Source organism: Equus caballus, chromosome 30, assembly GCF_041296265.1.
Source record: "Equus caballus isolate H_3958 breed thoroughbred chromosome 30, TB-T2T, whole genome shotgun sequence".
Lineage (NCBI taxonomy): Eukaryota > Metazoa > Chordata > Mammalia > Perissodactyla > Equidae > Equus > Equus caballus.
Genome location: NC_091713.1, coordinates 9,554,961 through 9,573,680, shown reverse-complemented (window position 1 = coordinate 9,573,680; position 18,720 = coordinate 9,554,961). Strand labels below are relative to the sequence as shown.

Here is an 18,720-nt window from a genome sequence, read left to right as displayed (position 1 = left end):
TGGGAATGCTACCAGCATCTAGTGGGTAGAGGCAAGGGATGCTACTAAATACTCTACAATGTACAGGACAGCTGGACCAAACCTGAAGTGAAAATTGCAGGTCAGTATTCTGGCAAGTGCAAAAATGGATCCTCAACAAAATATTAATAAATCAAAACTGGTAAATTAAAGATAATACATCATAAGTAAACGGTATTTATTGCAGCAAAGAAAGAACTATACCATATTAACGTATCAACATAATAAAGGGAAAAATCGAATGGTCATTTCAACAGATGCAGGAAAATCTTTTGAAAAAACTGAACATCCACTCATGATAAAAACTCTCAGCAGATGAAGAATAGAAGGGAACTTTCTTAACAGGATAAAAGGCAGCAATGGAATACCTACAGTTAATATGATAGTAGTAAAAATAAATGCTTTCCCAATAAGATGAGAAATAAGGCCAAAACGTCCACTCTCACCACTTTACTCAACATTGTACTGGAAGTCCTAACCAGTAAAATAAGCCCAGAAAGATTAAAGACATAAAGATTGGCAAGAAAGAAGAAGTGCAGCTCTTTGCAGACGACTTGACCATCTACACAGAAAATCTTCAGAGTAACTAACATTAATCAGAGCATTGAAGGAGGCCGCAGGATACAAAGTCAATACATGAAACTCAGCTGTTGACTGGGAAGGGACTGTGTGTGTGTGTGTGTGTGTGTGTGCGCGTGTGTGTGTGTAACAGCAACTGTATAATTCTGTAACTCTAGAATGCATATGAAAGCTTATCATTTGATGGTTCTCCCCATTCAGTTTACTTGGTTAAAGTTTTCCAAACAAACATATTGTAACTATAGGAAAAACAAACTTCACATAATTGCAAATACATTAAATCTCAGAGTTTCAATGCCATTAGAAAATAAGCTTAATTTTTCCATGTTTATTCTCCACTTGTAACGTCAACAGTCAGAGTGCGCTTCTCTGATCTATCATGTGGTTTACAGCCACAACCACAGCTCTTCACTCTATGGAAAATGCTTGCTGCTGAGTAGTAAACAGGAAATCATACTGTCATTTTCTGTTTCCTTAATCACCTTATAATTTATTTCAAAAGTCAGTTTGTGAATAAAACATGAACAAAAGGTACACAAGTGCATACAGAGTAAAGGAGAAGGAAAGGTCCCTGGACTCAGATGAGCACCAAAAAATTGTATATTTTGTTTTCTATAACAATTTATAATTGACTAGGTCACAAGAATCACGCATTAAAGCATAACCCAGCTTACAATCTTTATTGTACTAAAGTATATTTTGCATGGCAGGGTTAAGTTATTTTGTGAGAAAACTCATAGACTTAGAAAGTATTAGCTAGGAATTACCAAATGCTAACATTCTAGTTCATCTAAACAAACCATCTCATAGAATGCAAAACAAGTATCACCCAAAGGACACAGTTTATGGATACCCCTGAATTGGAAACTCTAAGCACAAGGCAAACTAAGGCAAAAAGTTCTTTGAAAGCACAAACTGGTTACTCATAAAGAACACAATATGGAAGTTTGATGTGTTAGATATTAATACAACAAAAAGTATAAGAAATTAACACACGCGTGCAGCATTTTCATCAATCAAAATGTTTTTAATGCTATAACCACCTCTTAGATTTGTACCAACTTCAAAACAGTTAGATTACGAGTTGGCTAGAAAAAGATTACAGACTCTAACTTTATCAAGGAATTGGTTCTCCATATTTCTAAGAGACTACTTAGGATTTGAAGAAATAATACCATAAAGCAAATGGAATTTTGCAAATTACAATAAGCCCTTGATTAATATTATTTCAATCTACTTAATTCTATAATTTAGACCTTTTAAGCTGGTTAAATTTCCCACTGTATTAATGCAGTAAGTTTCTTCAGAGCAAATTATCCCACGAGCTGTAACAGAACAAACTAAGAAAGCAAAACTTCTGACATCTCGTTCAGAGATTACGCATCCCCTAAGGTGTACCCACAGGCTGGTCTTTGAAGGAGACAATCCAACAACTGTCCAGTTAACAAGCAGATGCCTCCTCGCTGAAGTGCAGCCAAACTGGGATGTGCTCTCCAAGAACCATCAAGGAGGAAAATGCAGACAACACTTCACACCAATTTTGCTACGTGGTATTTCTCTTATTGCCATTTCTAACACCAACAATACTATGTTAATGTGTTATCTCAATTAATACTCACCATTTTGCAATTGCTCCAGAAAAGTACAGGAGAGGTTTCACTACTGATATATCTCTAACAACCAAAGTTAAGAAACACTTATCCTACACAATCATTAATTATCTTTAAGTCTATTTTTTCGTTTCCCAGGGAGCTATTCACTTAAGAGCAACTTACATTAAAAGTACAAATAAAATGAGATTATATCATTTTTGGGGGGGGGAGATTGGCCCTGAACTAACATCTGTTACGAATCCTCCTCTTTTTGCTGAGGAAGACTGTCACTGAGCTAACATCTGTGCCCATCTTCCTCTGTTTTATATGTGGGATGCCTGCCACAGCATGGCTTGACGAGTAGTATGTAGGCCTGCGCCTGAGATCCAAACTGGCGAACTCAACCACTACACTACCAGGCCGGCCCAAGATTCTATCTTGATAGGAGCTAACAAGAACTGATTCATAAATACAGGTTTGAGAAAAAGAACTGATACTGAAAGGAAGGACTCTATTATAACTTTTTTATATCAATACCTTTTATTAATAGTTTACTAGTTTAAAAACACTCCTCTAGGGGGCCAGCCCCGTGGCCGACTAGTTAAGTTCACACACTCCACTGCGGCAGCCCAGGGTTTTGCCGGTTCAAACCCTGGGCATGGACAAAGCATTGCTCATCAAGCCATGCTGAGGCAGCATCCCACATGCCACAACTAGAAAGACCCACAACTAAGAATATACACAACTATGTACCAGGGGGCTTTGGGGAGAAAAAGGAAAAAAATAAAATCTTTAAAAAACAAAACCACTCCTCTATACACATTACCTTGTAATGATTACAAACACACTATGAGGTAAAGAAGGCAGATATAATCATATTTATTTTCAAACGAGTACATCAAAATTTAGGTGATAATAATCTGCCCAGGGTAAACAGACAGTAAATAATAATGCTCTTTTAGAATTCTTTGAACCAAAATACAGCCAAACAACAACAGACTACCTAATGAAATCTACTTGACTAAAACACAAAATTATTATTAAAATAATACTGAAAATCTCTAAAGGAATAAATTAAGAATGTTGGAGGAAAAAAATGCCCATTTGGTTTCCCCTAATATTTCAACTAAGGCTTTCAAGAGCCCAGTTAAACACTACCATCACAAACCCTCATTCAGGGAATCTAACTTGTCCTAAGAATAAGAAAAATACATAAATTGTCAAAATAGATGAAAGACACTACCAGGAACACCAGTCTTTCATTCACAAATATACACAAACAGGGATTGCCAGACACCTGAAGAAAACTACCACCACCAAAATAGAATCAAAATAAACAAACTGAAAGAGTTATTCAAAGAGGAGACAAAGCTTAAAAATAAAATCTATTCAGTTACCTAAGATTAGAGATTGTATTATACCTGTAAAATAAGAGCAGGTGGCTATGAACTAGAAAGAATTTCCAGAAATATAAAGTAATAGCTGAAATAAATAATTCAATAAAGGGCTGGAGAAAGAGTCAAGGAAATCTTGCAGAACAGAGAGAAAAACAAAGACATGGAAAAGGACAGAAAAATTTTAAAAGAGAGCACTGATACAGAAGCTCTAAGAAAAAAAAATAGAAGGATACAGAAAACATAAAAGGAAAGAAATAATGAAAGAAATACAGAAGACTTCCCAGAACTGAAGAAAGACAGAAGGGTGCAGATTCAAAGGGCCCACCAAACGCTTTGCGGGATGAATGAAAAAGGACCCTCACTCATCCTCCTGAAATTTCGTCATGCCAAGAGCAAAGACGCATCAGCACAGAACGCTTCCAGAGAACAAAAACAGACAAGCTACAAAGAAATTATTCATATTAGCACCACACCTCTTATCAGTAACACCGGGTACTCAAGGAAACGGAACGCAACCTTCAAAATGGTAAAGGAAAACGATTTTAAACCTGAATTCTATACCCAGCCAAGGTGTGCACCTAGTGCGAAGGTGAAAAGGACATTTTCAAACATTGTGCTGACAAGCACACACACACATTCTTTCTGAAAAATTACTTCAGGAAATGCTCTAGAAAACTGTAAAATCTAAAGTAAAAAGAACAAAGACATGAGATCTAAGACAGCACAGAACTTGTCCAAGAATGCAATTAAATAACATGATATTAGCTGAGCATCACACCCAGAAAAAAGTCAGTTCATATTAGAATTTCAACAAATAGTATGATTAAAAAGCTGGATAACCAGTGATATGAAGAAGGCATACACTCTTCTACCAAGAGGAGGAAAACATGGCAATTAGAAAATCTAGGGAAAACAGTTACAGCCCAAACTAGAAGCCATACTAAAGCAAGGTATGATCTTGAGTACCAGTACAGTATAAAAACCCATTTGTTCTCTATGGATCCCATCATACGACTTCGTTCAGCAGTGAGTATTATTTACATACTCATCATACTGATTACTGCAGAATCAACAAATGTAACTATTACAACCCTTGACAATACAAAATAAACGTTACAGCTGACATAAATGGGGAAGGGAATGTGAGAAATTCAAGGTCAAGATTGTGAGGGGTACTAATTTTTCTCAACTTAGAAAGTGGCGAGTTTAGAGAAGATGTTTAATGCTTTCTAGAGTTAATGGTACAAGACTAAGAAGTTTAACCAGAAAGACCAAAAAAAAAAAGGGAAGAAAGAGAATAGGTATTAAAAGTCAAAATCCTCACTTTTTACGAAGGGGATATACTAGATTACTTAAGAATAGTGAAAAATAAAGTTTAGCATATTACATACAAAATTGGGATAAAAATCAGAATTAAAAATAGAAAAGGTCTAAAATGGTTACCTCTGAGGAGAGAAATTAGTTGGAAAAGGTAGGAGGTAGAAAGATTTTTACTTCTCTATTTATGCCTTTGTGTACTATTCAAATTCTTATGTTTATATGGCTATTACTTCCCAAAATAAATATACACACGTACACAGAGACACATACACATTTCATTAGAGTCCCCCTTCCTCACCAATGCAAGAAAACACTTGAGAAATTCTTCTTCATTTCTTCTTTTTTCTAAATCCCATGCACTATATACCAACCTTCTATTATGGTATTTCAGACGAGACACAATTGATTCAATAGACTCAAGAACCACCCTACATCCTTGATAAACAGTGGTGATGGCAACAGTGTACGTTTGTGTTAGAATGGTCAAAACACATCCACACACATTATCTTATTTAATTCTCACAATAATCTTGTGAGAGCAGATTTTAGAGATTAATCAAGTAAAACTCCCAAAGGTTTTAGTGATTTCCCACCCCAAAAAAACAAAGTAGGAAAAATAATATAAATATACTAGACAAATTAAAAAATGTATTTAAAAATACCTTCATGTAACACTGAAAGCTGAAAATGCTCTCCAAATTTATAATATACAATGAAATAATAAATATCTGTCATAAGTAATGAAAGAAATTTAACTTAACAATACAAATAGTCACCACTTTGGAAAACAGTTTGGCAGTTTTTATAAAGTTAAACAAACACTTACCATATGACCCAGCAATCCCACTCCCAGGTTATTGCCCAAGAAAAATGAAACACACCACAAAGACACGCACTCAAATGCTGACAGCAGCTGTATTCACAACAGCCAAACACTAGAAACAACCCAAATGCCCATCAATTGGTAAACAGATAAACCGTGGTAATGTCCAGACAGCGGAATACTGCTCAACAACAAATAGGAACAAACACGATACACACAACAACGCAGATGAACCTCTATAGTACCATGCTATGTGAAAGTAACCAGGCGCAGAGGACTATGTATTTATGATTCTACTTATACGAAATTCTAGAAAAGCAAAATTATAGTAACAGCAGATTAGTGGTTGCCAGGGCTGAGGGAAGAAGACCGATGTATGGGGGAATGAGGGAACTTTTAGGAGTGACAGAAATGTTCTATGTCATGATTGCAGTGTGTGTTGCACTACTGTATAAATTTAGCAAAATTCATCAAAGTGTACACTTAACACTGAATTTTACTGTATGTAACCTACGACTCAAAAAGGCTGATTTTTAAAGACTCAATAATACATATGCACATTTAACTACTGACAACAGCTTTTCAGCACAGGTATTAACTACAGACCTTCAAAGAATATTAAAATCACTATTTAAGAGGTAACTTTTAACCGGAAAATAGATATACAGGAACTTAAAAGTCCTAAGAATGGAACAGTCCTCATCCTACTCCACTTGGCCATGTGGATAAACAGCAGTTGCCTGGCAACCAGTCTAAACTCTAGATTTCTAATAAACACATTGACCACAAGCAGGTGAACTCAAAGAGGAGAAACTAAGCTTTACACTGAAGAGTTCTTCCTTTAATACTAAAAAGGAATAATAAATAATATTTATTTAGATAGATAGTACTTGTTAAGATTAATTATTTATCTAAAGCAGGAGTGAACAAGAAATACTAAAAGCAGATCATGAAAAATAAAAAATTAAATTAAACATAAACACACACAAAAGAAAAGCCTCTCCTCATCTGGTCTTTTACTTGAGGACCTCACTTCCCTAACTTAGGGGACTGTCGAATCCATGAGCTTGTGGGTGAGCCCGTCCCTGTCACCACTCAAACAGGCTTAACATAATTGAATACTTCTATTTACACATCTATATATCTTTAAACGCATCCAAGTTAGACACTTTTCTAGATATTAAATCATTCTAAAGACATCTTTCTGGATTGTAGAATCTGTGGAAAACACAAAAAATCACAACACAAACTTTCTGTAACATGCATGCACACAACACACCAGAAAGCCAAACTTTTACAACTTTGATTATAAACAATCAAAATCAAGAATTATAAAGAATCACTAAATAACAAGCAAATTTCTAACGCATATGTTAAATATCCTTTCTCTCTTACTGGACATAGTATGTCACAGTTCACTTTGTTAACAGCATCAGAAAAAATATCCCCTTCCAGGCCACCACTAACTGTCAGCACACTTACCCAGCACGTTACTCTCAGCTTTGTGGGACACTTACCCCTCTTCTGAACCCAACCTTCTTTCACAATGGTAACATCGCTCATGATGGCTCCCCTCTGAGCCCCAACTTGGAGAACTGGTGCTTTGTGATAGCAGCTTTGGGGTTTGGATTCTCTGCTGCTGCTGCCCTTCCCACTCTCTAGTGATGACTCAGCCTGGAAGGAAGTATTGAAGAAAGAATTTCTTTTTTTTCCATTCTTGCAACTCACATAGCAATAACAAACAACTAATTCTTTGTAAATGTCTTCAACTGGCCTGACCTCACATAAAAGTCTTGCTCTTCAAACTGGAGAACTTATTTATTAAATACTTCTATAATGAATGCACTCCCCTGGTCTTGTGACGGATTTCAAATGATAGTGAAACTTTTAACCTAAGAGGCTTCAACAAAAAATGTCTTAAGAAAACCACTGTCACATCTACACAAATAACACAGAAAAACGGGTGATGTGTGCTTGAGGTGAGAAGGGAAGAAAATGAAAGTTAAGTGAACTAAAAGTAAATCTTCATGTATGCCTAGTTTCAAAATCCCTGTAAATTCAGAAACAGTTATGGCAAAGCGACTGTGAATGCTTTTAATGGCTGTATTGATGTAAAATACAATGAATTAAGAAACCAACATTTATGTACACTTACTCTGCCTTGTTCCAAGAAATATTTTAGGTAGATTACGAAAAATAAAATATTATAAATAACATAAAATCAATTATTTTTTATAGTAGACAAAATGAAATAAAGGGAATATGAAAGCGGAAAAAAGTATGGAGTATTCCAGATGTGTCAAGAATATCATAGCTGCTTATATCTATTATTCTCAGGTAATATTCACAACAACCCTATAAGAGTATGTATTATTAAGTCCATTTCCTGCATGGGGAAACTGAGGCTCACAGAGAGTAAGCAGACTGCCCGACTTCAACACAGCTCATGAATGATGGAGCCAAGAGCTAAAGCCAGGCTGTCAACTGCAGAGCCTGCATTCTTAACTCCAAACTACACTGTCTTAAAAATAAAAAGAAGGTGCACCTACAACATGACTGACAAACATTAATGTACAATTGAAATTTCACAAGATTGTAACCTATCAACAACTCAATAAAAAAAAAAAGTTTAAAAAATAAATAAATAAATAAATAAAAATAAAAAGAAGCCAGAGTAACAGTCTAAGTATTTGTGAAACACAGGCCACAAATTTAGCATGATGCTTTCAGGAAGCAATGCAAATAAAAAAACACAATCACTTTCAGTATTTACACTATCCATAAATATTTTTTAAAAGAAAAAAAAAAAAGAAGTGCTCAAAAGAATACAATTCTTCCTGGGACAAAACTCTAAATTTATCCCATGGGTCTTCATAAAATACCTCGTAGTGTAACAAACCAAGTCCCCAAAATATCCTCACATATATACAGCAATGAGTTTTCCAGGGCTATTTCTTATTGTCCCTCTCAACTGAAAAAGGAAAATGCCAAGATAAAATTGAGTTAAAGCATTTCCACAGAAAAGGATCCAAAAAATGTGGTCCAGGTACCCCAGCATTATGCGGTCCAAGAACACAGGCATAAATTTTAGATGACCAGGAAAATAGATGGAAGGACTATATAACTATACTGTTTTCTCAAACTGGGTTTTCGTAAATAGCACACAGCAGTAAATCCAAGGCAGACTGTCCAGCTAGCACTGAACTGAATTGCAGCTCTTTTTCCCACGCAAATAAAGTACAGAACCTCATCACTCAGCAGCCAGGAATCAAGACTAACATGCTCTCAGGAAAGCCAGACAGCATCTGTGTGGCTGAACAGAAGACCGCCCCACTCACGTGGCACGGGGCTGAGGGCAGCAGCTCCAGGCAGGGCCGAAGCTGTCCTCAGAATCATCGTCTGCTACTGCAGAGTCAAAAGGGGTATTAGAATCCGGGTGTATCATCCCAAAATATGTTAGACAAAAATACTAAGAGAAAGTCCAGAAAAAGTGAAGAAAAAGAAAGATGAAAAAAGAAAAGAACTTCTTTGGCTAAATAAGTTTGGGAAATTATACAAACCATGCCTTTCTCTTGAAATGTCACTATTAACACACTGAAGGTACAAAATATGTATAATCTTATTTATCTCAGCAAATCGTAAACTTATTTGAACACACGTGGCCCTTTTTTTCTTTAGGAACATGTATTGATAGCCAGAGGAACACACTTTGAGAAATGACCCTAGGAAATGCCACAGAATCCAAAACAAGACCCATCTCACCATTAAAAATAGGGGAAAAAAGAAAAATCTTGAGAAAAGAATCCAAACATCACTTTAATTTGATTTATATAACTTTCTGAAGAACTCAACATGGTCAACTGGCTACACAATATAGAACTAGATAAGTGAAAGGCTTAACTCTTTATACCACATAAAGAATTATAAGGAAGTTAAACATCAGGAACACTAGTGCAAAACGATGTCTTCAGAAGAACTGGCTGTAGACCTGCTCTTCGGTCATACTCGCAGCAAGGGGCTTCACAGCTCCTAGAGCCATTCTTGCTTTCTGACTATGAAATTATATAATCGGGGTAAAGGAAAATTCATATCTTGGTATTTTGGGGATTAGAAATGGAAGAGATCAGGGATCAATACTTAGTAATAACCAAAAAAGAATACATATCCAATAAACATATATAAAACATATACTCTATTAAAATAACTTGCATTACAATATCCTTATAAAGAACACTAGAAAAACAAAAATATTTTCAAAATTGATTCTATTTTTTTAAGTGAACATTTCATTTTTAGAATCTTAAACCTGAAGGGACCTTCATTTTACAGTTGAGGAAAAAGAGGTCAAAGCAGATGAAGTGACTTGCCAAGGCTCACGAAGCTACTTGACAAGAGGACCAAGGCAAGAGAAGCAGGCACATGCTCTTTCCTCCAGCACTGCCTCTTCAGCACAAAACAATATACTGAAATATCCAGATCAACTCAAAATCAATGAATCTTGTTTTATAATGAAACTTTCAAAAAACTAGTTTTTTAGATAAAAATGTTTATTAGTGCTTATATATTTAGGGTAAACTGTTAAAATGTATGTTAAATGGAGAGAACAAAATTTAGAATCTTCATCAGGGCCAGTGAACCCATGCGTTACAGAGATGGCTTCATCCATTTGCATCTTAAAATGTTACCAAATCCTACCCACAATCCTAATTTTCAGCTTTAAAATTGCTCCTGGGTCTATTGGCTAAAATGATACATTCTTTGAACATAAAAGATGTGCAAATGCATACTACTCTAGAATTATGCTCAACAGGCTAGAAGTAAATGTTGTCTTCTGTATATAAGAACAATGCTCTTGACTCTCAAGCGGTCTTCAATTTCCCACTGCGGCAGTGCTCTTGCACCAGCCATCAGCTCTCTCCCACTCAGCCTTCCATGTTACTAAAGACACATCTGCAAAACGACAAGCTGGACTTCACCTCTGTAATCTGCTTCCCTAAAGTAGGCTGAACTTCACCCCCTCTACGGTCTAACTTCCCCAGAAATGCCTTCTATTCAATGAGCTATAACAGACAAAATCTGGTTTAATTTTCTTTTGAGCCTATCACATTAAACATTTCATTGTTGGATAATCTAATTTTTCCCATTCTTATAAAAAACTTCACACAAAATTCTTGGCAGATTCAACTTAGAAGTTACAGGAAGCAGTTACACTAAAGGTACTTTCATTCAGAACTATTTGAGAATTTGATGATGATAATAATTGCATTGGAATGTCATTTTACAACTTACAAACATTTTCACATCTTTTACCTCATTCAATAGCATATTCAGTAAAGCACACTGACAGTGCCTGGCACATAAGAGATGCTCAACAAATATGGAACAATGAATGTGTGGGTGAATGAAAGAACAAAGATGAAGCATGAAATAACTAATAAAGAACAGACTAAGCAAACTAATATTGTAAGTCAATAGAGAGATGCTGTCATCTTAAAAACAACTTGAACTTAAACATTATGAAAGCACCTACACATGAGTAATTAAAATTATAATAAATATTCTTCCCTATTCATTAACGTATGTTTCCTATGGACTGCCATTAATAAGAAGGACTCACGCATTAAGATTATCCTTTTATCTTGACGTTTTTTGACACTTTTTGTTTAGATGGTCAAGTTTCAATTCCCAAACAAATCAAGCATCAACACTGCCCAAAATCATCCCTTATGGGAGGAAAAACGAGAAAGAATGGCATAGTTTCTTTTTTCCCTTTTATTTTGTGAGGAAGACTGGCCTGTGGCTAACATCCATTGCCAATCCTCCTCGTTTTTTGCTTGAGGAAGACTGGCCCTGAGCTAACATCCATCCCAATCCTGCTCTATTTTGCATGTGGGTCATCGCAACAGCATGGCATGACAAGTGGTCTAAGTCCCTGCCTGGGATCTGAACCCGTGAACCTGGGCCACCAGAGTGGAACACACCAAACTCAACCACTACACCACAGGGTTGGCCCCAAGAATGGCATATTTTCCTAACGATATTTACAAAAATTTTTTAAAGGTATTTGTTTACTTATGGCAACCAACCATTCAATTTTAAGTTAACTTCTTCAAACATCTTTTAAAAACATCATTCACTCAAGAAAACATATACGTATATTTATTCCGTCAATTAACATGTATTGATTGTCTACTCTGGGACAAGCACAATATGGATTATACAGGGAGGTAAGCAAAACAAAGTATTTAAAAATCTTTTCCCAAACCTATAATGATTTGTTATCAAAGTGCTTTCACATATACAACCCCACTTGACTCTAAAGACAATCTGTGCAGTGGCTATTGCATCTACAATTTTGAACCTAGGAAAACTGACCAATCAACAACAATGACATTACTTCCTCACAGTTACCATGACAAGTTAGTGACAAGTAACAAAAGTGACTACCTGCAATTCAAGTATGCTCTCTACCAAATAACAATACGAACTCTCAAAAATATGGATAAAATTTACAAATAGTTCTGAACATGTTTTTCTCTATCAAATTATTTCTCAGAATAAAAACATTGTACTTTCCACTAAAGTACAATGTTTTCAAATAAATTAAATATAACTGTGGCATCACAAACGAAATTATAACATCAGAAGACTAAAAGTAGGTTGACATAAAGTTAAAAAGCAACCCCAGGGGCTTAAGTTCACACGCTCCGCTTGGGCGGCCTGGGGTCTGCAGGTTTGGATCCCGAGGGCAGATCCAGCACCACTTGTCAGGTCATGCTGTGGCGGCGCCCCACATAAAACAGAGGAGCACTGGCACAGATGTTAGCTCAGCGACAATCTTCCTCAAGCAGAAGAGGAAGATTGGCAACAGATGTTAGCTCAGGGCCAATCTTACTCACACAAAAAAGAAGAGCAACTCCAACAATTCTTTTTTACAAATAATAAAAAAATTCATAGGTTAATAATTTCCTATATGTTAATGTCTAAGTTAAAAGCCACAATACAATCTATAATAAAACTTTCTCTAAACTATAAACTTGGCTGTAATTTAATACTATGTAGAACAGACTTGCTCTGCAACACAATATTTTACCTACTTTAAATATGCTAGCCAAAGTGAATTAATGAAGGACAACTAATGTTCAAATACAACAGAATGTTGCTACTTTGAAATACAAATGATGGTCAAGAGTAACCATAATATAATCCGACGGTATTTACTGACTTCAAGAAATAAACATATGAACTTAATATACACCATGATAAACACATAAGGCTATACAAAACTTTTAAAAGAATTTAAGGGAAAGGAAAAATACTGAAGTGGAAGGGAAATTCAAGGCAATTTGCTCTGCACTTCACCAGTCTGTCCCTTATAAGAGTTGTTATCCTGTTAAAAACACATCGTAGAGGCAAGTGACCCACACAAACGATGTTATTTCGGATGCCTTTCCTCTCTTCAGTGGGTAATAAAACACTTTGTGGATTTTCTTAAAACTCTTTCTATAGATATCTTCCCTGCTTCACACTATGGGAAAACACTTAAATAAGCATAGGCAAGACTTTCACACAAAATATCAATTCTTTCAAATTGCCAACCAACTCTCAGAAATCAACTTAATAAGCTTTGAAACATATATACAAAAACAAAGCATTCTCCCCCCACTTCCTACCCATTTCACCCAACACATCCATTATTAAACAAATAGAAAAGCAACTTGTGCTGGATGATATATTTAATATTAATATATACTATTATTTATATCTTTATTATTATTATTTGTATACTATTATATTAATATATATTAACATGTTATATTAATATATTAACAACTCAGGAAATGCTTATCGGATTCCTCTGGCTCACCCAAACCACTGAACAAGCTACTGATAAATTATCCCCTACATCTCTCACATGACCTATGGCTTGTCTCTATGTGAAGGCAGCTATAACAACATGGACAGGTGGAGGGTCACTACTGAAAGAATTTCAGTTGCACAGTTGGTCATATTTTTCCAACATACATGTAAAGTCCTTCTAAAATTTGCCTTGGGGACCTCCCTGATTATAAAATAAAAAAAATCCCCACACGCACACAAAATACAATTGGTATATGGTCCAATAAATGCCAAAAATCAGCTAGACAGATTTTACCCCCAATTAAACTGAGAGCTAACCAGCAAGTATGGACTCCTGTAACTAAGCTCCTCACAGTGGTGCATCAGAAAGAGCACTGGACAAGCCAAAAAACTTGGGTCCCTGTTCCCAACTCTGCCCCACCCAGTGTGATGTTAAGTAAGGTCCAAAAAGTGGAGCGTTAGATGAACTCTAAACAGCCCCACAGCTCTTCCAGAGCTAATATTTATGATCCTTCAAGTTAAAATCCACTGAGTATCTCCTTCGTTTATAGATGGCATCTTAGGTGACACTGTCATGATTATATACAGTTCCTGTCCTCAAGTTTAATAGACAGTTGGGAAGATAAAACATTCAAACAACAATTCCACTCAGACAAAATTTGAACTAAACTCCAATACTGGCAAAATACTGTCTCTCTTCCCCTCCCTTCCCCCAGACTCCCAAATACTGTCAGAGGTTTTGCTAATTAATAGAGGGGAGAAAACTCTCATTTGAAAGTCTTCTAGTGACTTCTACTAAATCTTTTTACTTTCCCTCTGAATATGAGCATAATATACTCATTAAGAAATATGAAATATCTGCAGTTGGTGATAAATAAATATAAACAGAGTATTGAAAAGAAAAAGAATGAAAAAGCAAATCTACAGGTCAAGAAGTATATATTAATTTATCTATTGATTACTATTTGAAAATTACCTCACAAAGGAAATGTGTTTATACCTAATATGCTGAAAGATTATGGTGCTACAATAAAATATGCAAACATTTGAGGCATTTAATTAACCATTTGAAACAACTGAAATGAAAAAGAACTGTTATGGATCAGTCAATACACTTTTTTTCCCTACAATTACTTGATTTCTTTCAAAATAATTGTACTACACTATCAAAATTTAGCAGCGTCATTGTGAACTCTAATAATAGGTACAAACAAGTTAGGAAAAACACTGAGAAAATGTGTTTCAGAATTAGGAAAGTTAAAATGAAACGATTTCTACAGTGCCAGAATAAGTGTTTTTTCCTGTGAAAGTCACTTTCAGAAGTATAGCAGGGGCTGTTGTAAGGATTAAATGCATTTATGCATGTGAGGCACATATAAAAGTGCCTTGCACACGCAAGTGCTCACCATGCACTGGCCAGCGCTAACTCTACAGTGAATCTAGCTCTGAGTAAAGACCATAAGAAAACATCTAAGTTAACAGCAGGTGACTACAGAAAAGCGCATGCCATACAAAACCAGGATTTAGAATACTGATGCATACTGAAACCTGGAGCTAAAAACAAAGCAATTTTAAACGATTCAAATATTCTAACACAAACGTACAAAAATTCATCATGTGCATTAATTTAGATTAACTTTAGAAAGATAAAGATGCCAGTCAAATTACAAGACTGATTTGGTCAAAACAAAATGAAATGGTTTATTTTTCTGCCTTGTATCTTATGTTATTTAAATCTAAGTGGTTTTGAATTAAATATTTTTTAATGCTTGAAACTTAACCACACTATAAGATCCTACCAGATCATGGCTAAAAATTCAATTAACATGTCATTAACAGTAATTGCCTTATCTTCCCAAGGGTGAATTCTTGAACCAAAAGGTATAACAACAAAGAAGTGTAGCTATGTTTTCACAAAAATACGCAAAATTTAAGTAAACCCTAAACTTCCACAAAATCAATTTGTAAAACAGGTTCCTTTTTTTTAAACAAACCCCAAGAGTTGGAAATTTCCATTCAACTTTTTTAAGAAAGAAAATCTCTCATACGTTTAAACCAAAAACTAGAGTTTAAAAACTCTTAAATCTCTACTTTGCACAAGACTCTATGCTGAGTACGTCTGTCCCATGATATGCTTAACCAAAACAGGTTTAGATTTCCAGTGATTCTGAAAACAAATTCTCTTTCTAACGGTAGGGATCTTCTGGATGAAATGTAAATAAAACAGTTCTTAATCAATCAGCCCCTTACACACAGTTCACACTCTGGTATTTCTTGAATGAATGAATGAAATCTTATTTAAAATACTTTACAGACATAAAACTACATCAACAAAAAAAGTGCAAAGCAGAACACTGAAATACTCTCACACAGGCAACTTAAAATTTTTAGTTTGACATTGACTCTTAGTTTAAGTTGGAAAACAATTCACTAAAGTAATCATTATGGAAAGGCTAAAAGTAGGGGACAAAAGGAACACAAATAATAGTTTCAGAAAATTTTTGATAGAAAATTACTTTAGACTAGATATTCGTTAAATACTGTAAGAAAACATACTACTGAAAATACTTGGCACAACTATACACAACAGAAAATGAAAATTCTACATTCCTCTGAATTCCAGTGTTGTCTCACATATGACATGCACTCCCTCACTTTAAAATAAGAAGCTCAACCAATCAAAGATATTGGGGTCAACTTCAGCGAGAAAAACAAAAAGCAGGCCTTCAAACTACAGTCTCCTTGGTAAACTTTTAAAGTCAAGATTATGTATTGACAAAAGAAAACAAAGTACAATCCCGATAAATACCTTGCAAATAATTGTGCATTCAGTCATACATCTTGGAAAACTAATAATTTATTCCTAAGTAGATACTTTAATAAGAAGTATTTTCATGTTTTAGACAACTACCTCCTGAATACGTGTGTTTTAGACAATCACCTCCCGGAATATTCATACTAATTTACACATATTTTGTAATGATACTCAAGTTCTGGAGATAAACTTTCCTAAATCATCTTTATTGGACTCTTCCACTTTTGGATTTTTCAACTATTTCCTAACAATGTAAACCTAATTTAATAACTTTCCACCAAAAACAAAACCAGTGGCTGTCTGGTGACTTACAGTATAATCTACCAAGAGACATAATATGACCACGCTTTACCAAATACGGAAGACACTCCTAAACTGATGATATGAGGGAGCTGGCAATGTATTAACTGCAAAGTCTTTATTCCATACCTTTCAGCTACAAAATGAACTAAAAAAGTGTAAACATCTTATTAATACTAGTAATTAGTCAATATAGACACATACGTTTCACTGTTGAGTTTCTATTTGGAAACGTTATCAATTCCAAACTACTGAGCTTTCAACCAATTACCACACTGGTGAAATGAGTTGGTTTTATTTTGACAACGTTATTTTCATGGAAGAAATGAGGGCATCCTAGCCTTGACGTATGGGCAAGCATTTCCTCTGCTTTCTGAAGATCAACGTTAAATATCGGTAATGAAACCCTGGCCCCAAACAGATTCAATCTAGTCTAACTGTACAATCCCGGGAAATCCCAAACAAGGAGTGACCCCGCCTAGGACTCAGGGCGAACACAGCGGCCAGCTCGGTTTCAACTTTGGGCTCTGAAGGGCCCCACCAGCATCATGGCTGATGCAGACCGATGCGCAGGAGGAGGAGGAGGTGGACGAGGAAGAGGCTGGTTTGTTTACTTGCAGCCCGAGCCGCCGCCGCCGCCAGCAGCGACAGCATCACTGGATCCGCCAAACCCAGCATCTTCCGCACATTTCTATTCTTGGCACACAACTCCCGAGCGGATTAGAACCCCACTACTATTAAAAACACAGCCGAGCACGTTACCCACCTCCCAGACACCCCCGCCCACCAGGCCGTCTTCGCCCGTGCGCGGGCAGCGGGGCGGCCGGGAGGAGCCCCCGGAGCCGGCGCGGCCTCGCCCCCACGCGCAGACAGCCCCCCCGGACGCCGCCGCGGCGCCCCGCGTTACATAACCTCCCGCCCGGCGCGGCGCCCCCTCCCCAGCCGCTCGGCCGGCCCGGAGCGGCCCGCCCGAGGCGCCAGGCCGGGCGGCCCAGGCGCGCACGGGACCGCTAGGCCGGAGCCCCCGCCCGGCCGCGGCTCGCCGCCCCCCGCGGCCCCGCGAAGCGCGCGGGGCGGGTGCCAGCCGCCGGCATCCCCGGCCTCCCCGCACCCGCAGCCGGCCGGCGGCGCCCCAGCCCCCGCCCACGCCCCCGGCGCGGTGACAGCGCCGCCGGCCCGCGCCCCCCGCCCGAGCGAGGCCGGCAGAGAGGCCGGGCCGGGCCCGGAGGAGCGCGGGCGCGGCGGGGAGGGGGCGAGTGGGGGCGGCGGCTGTTACCTGCAAAGGCGGCGGCCCCGCAGCTGCTCGGGCGGCGGCGGAGGATGGAGCCGGGGGCGGGGGGAGGAGAGGGGGCGACTCGGGGGTCCCCCTCCCTCCTCCTCCCCTCCTGTCCCCCCCCCACCCCGCAGAGCCTCTGGCCCCTGGAGCCGGCGCGGCCGGCGGAGGCAGGCGCGGGGCTGCAGGAGGAGGGAGGGAGCCGGCCGGGCCGGGCCGCGGAGCTGGAGCGGCGGCGGCGGCGGCGGCGGGAGGGAGGAGGGCGGCGGCGGGAGGAGGCGGAGACTACATGGGAATCGGATATCGGCTACAAATTCAATTCATCACAGAAAACACCGCGCGGGCGGGGCCGCCAGGCCGGCGGGCGGGCGCGGCGCGGCGGCGCGGGCGGGGGCTGCGGCCTCTCCGGGTCCCCGCCGCCCCCTCCCGCCGGGCCCCCCGCCCCCTCCCGCCCGGGCCGCCGCCGCCGCCGCCGCCGCGGGGCTTGTTGTTGACTTTGAGGAAAACTCCTGACGTCAAGGGCCGGCTCTCGGCGACTGGCGGGAGCGGCTTCCCCGGCCCCGGCCCTGCCCGCCGCCTCTGCTCCCCTCCCTGCCGGGCCCTCATCCGCAGGCTTCCCCGCGCCCCCCAAACTCGCGGCGCCCGCGCCCCCTCTCCTCTCGCGAGAACATCCCCCCGGCCAGCCAGCGGGCGCCGGGAGCGGGGGCAGCCGTTCCTGGGCGGGAAGTGCTGGGTTTCCCCTC

General features: G+C 38.7%; 1 protein-coding gene across 4 annotated transcripts in view; it reads right to left on the bottom strand.

The window, feature by feature from the left end:
- Positions 1–18,299, bottom strand: part of AKT3 (AKT serine/threonine kinase 3) — a 327,384-nt gene extending 309,085 nt beyond the window's left edge. The window contains exons 1-2 of one of the 4 annotated variants that reach the window (XM_023632779.2): positions 17,981–18,299; positions 7,247–7,403 (exon numbers count right to left, since the gene is read on the bottom strand). In XM_023632779.2, coding sequence (XP_023488547.1) covers positions 7,247–7,292 — 46 coding nt within the window. In that variant the 5' untranslated portion in view covers positions 7,293–7,403; positions 17,981–18,299. Of the gene's footprint in view, positions 1–7,246; positions 7,404–17,470; positions 17,580–17,980 lie in introns of those variants that run through there. The other 3 variants (XM_023632783.2, XM_070255720.1, XM_070255721.1) reach the window with 3 other exon arrangements.
- Positions 18,300–18,720: the final 421 nt, after the last annotated feature.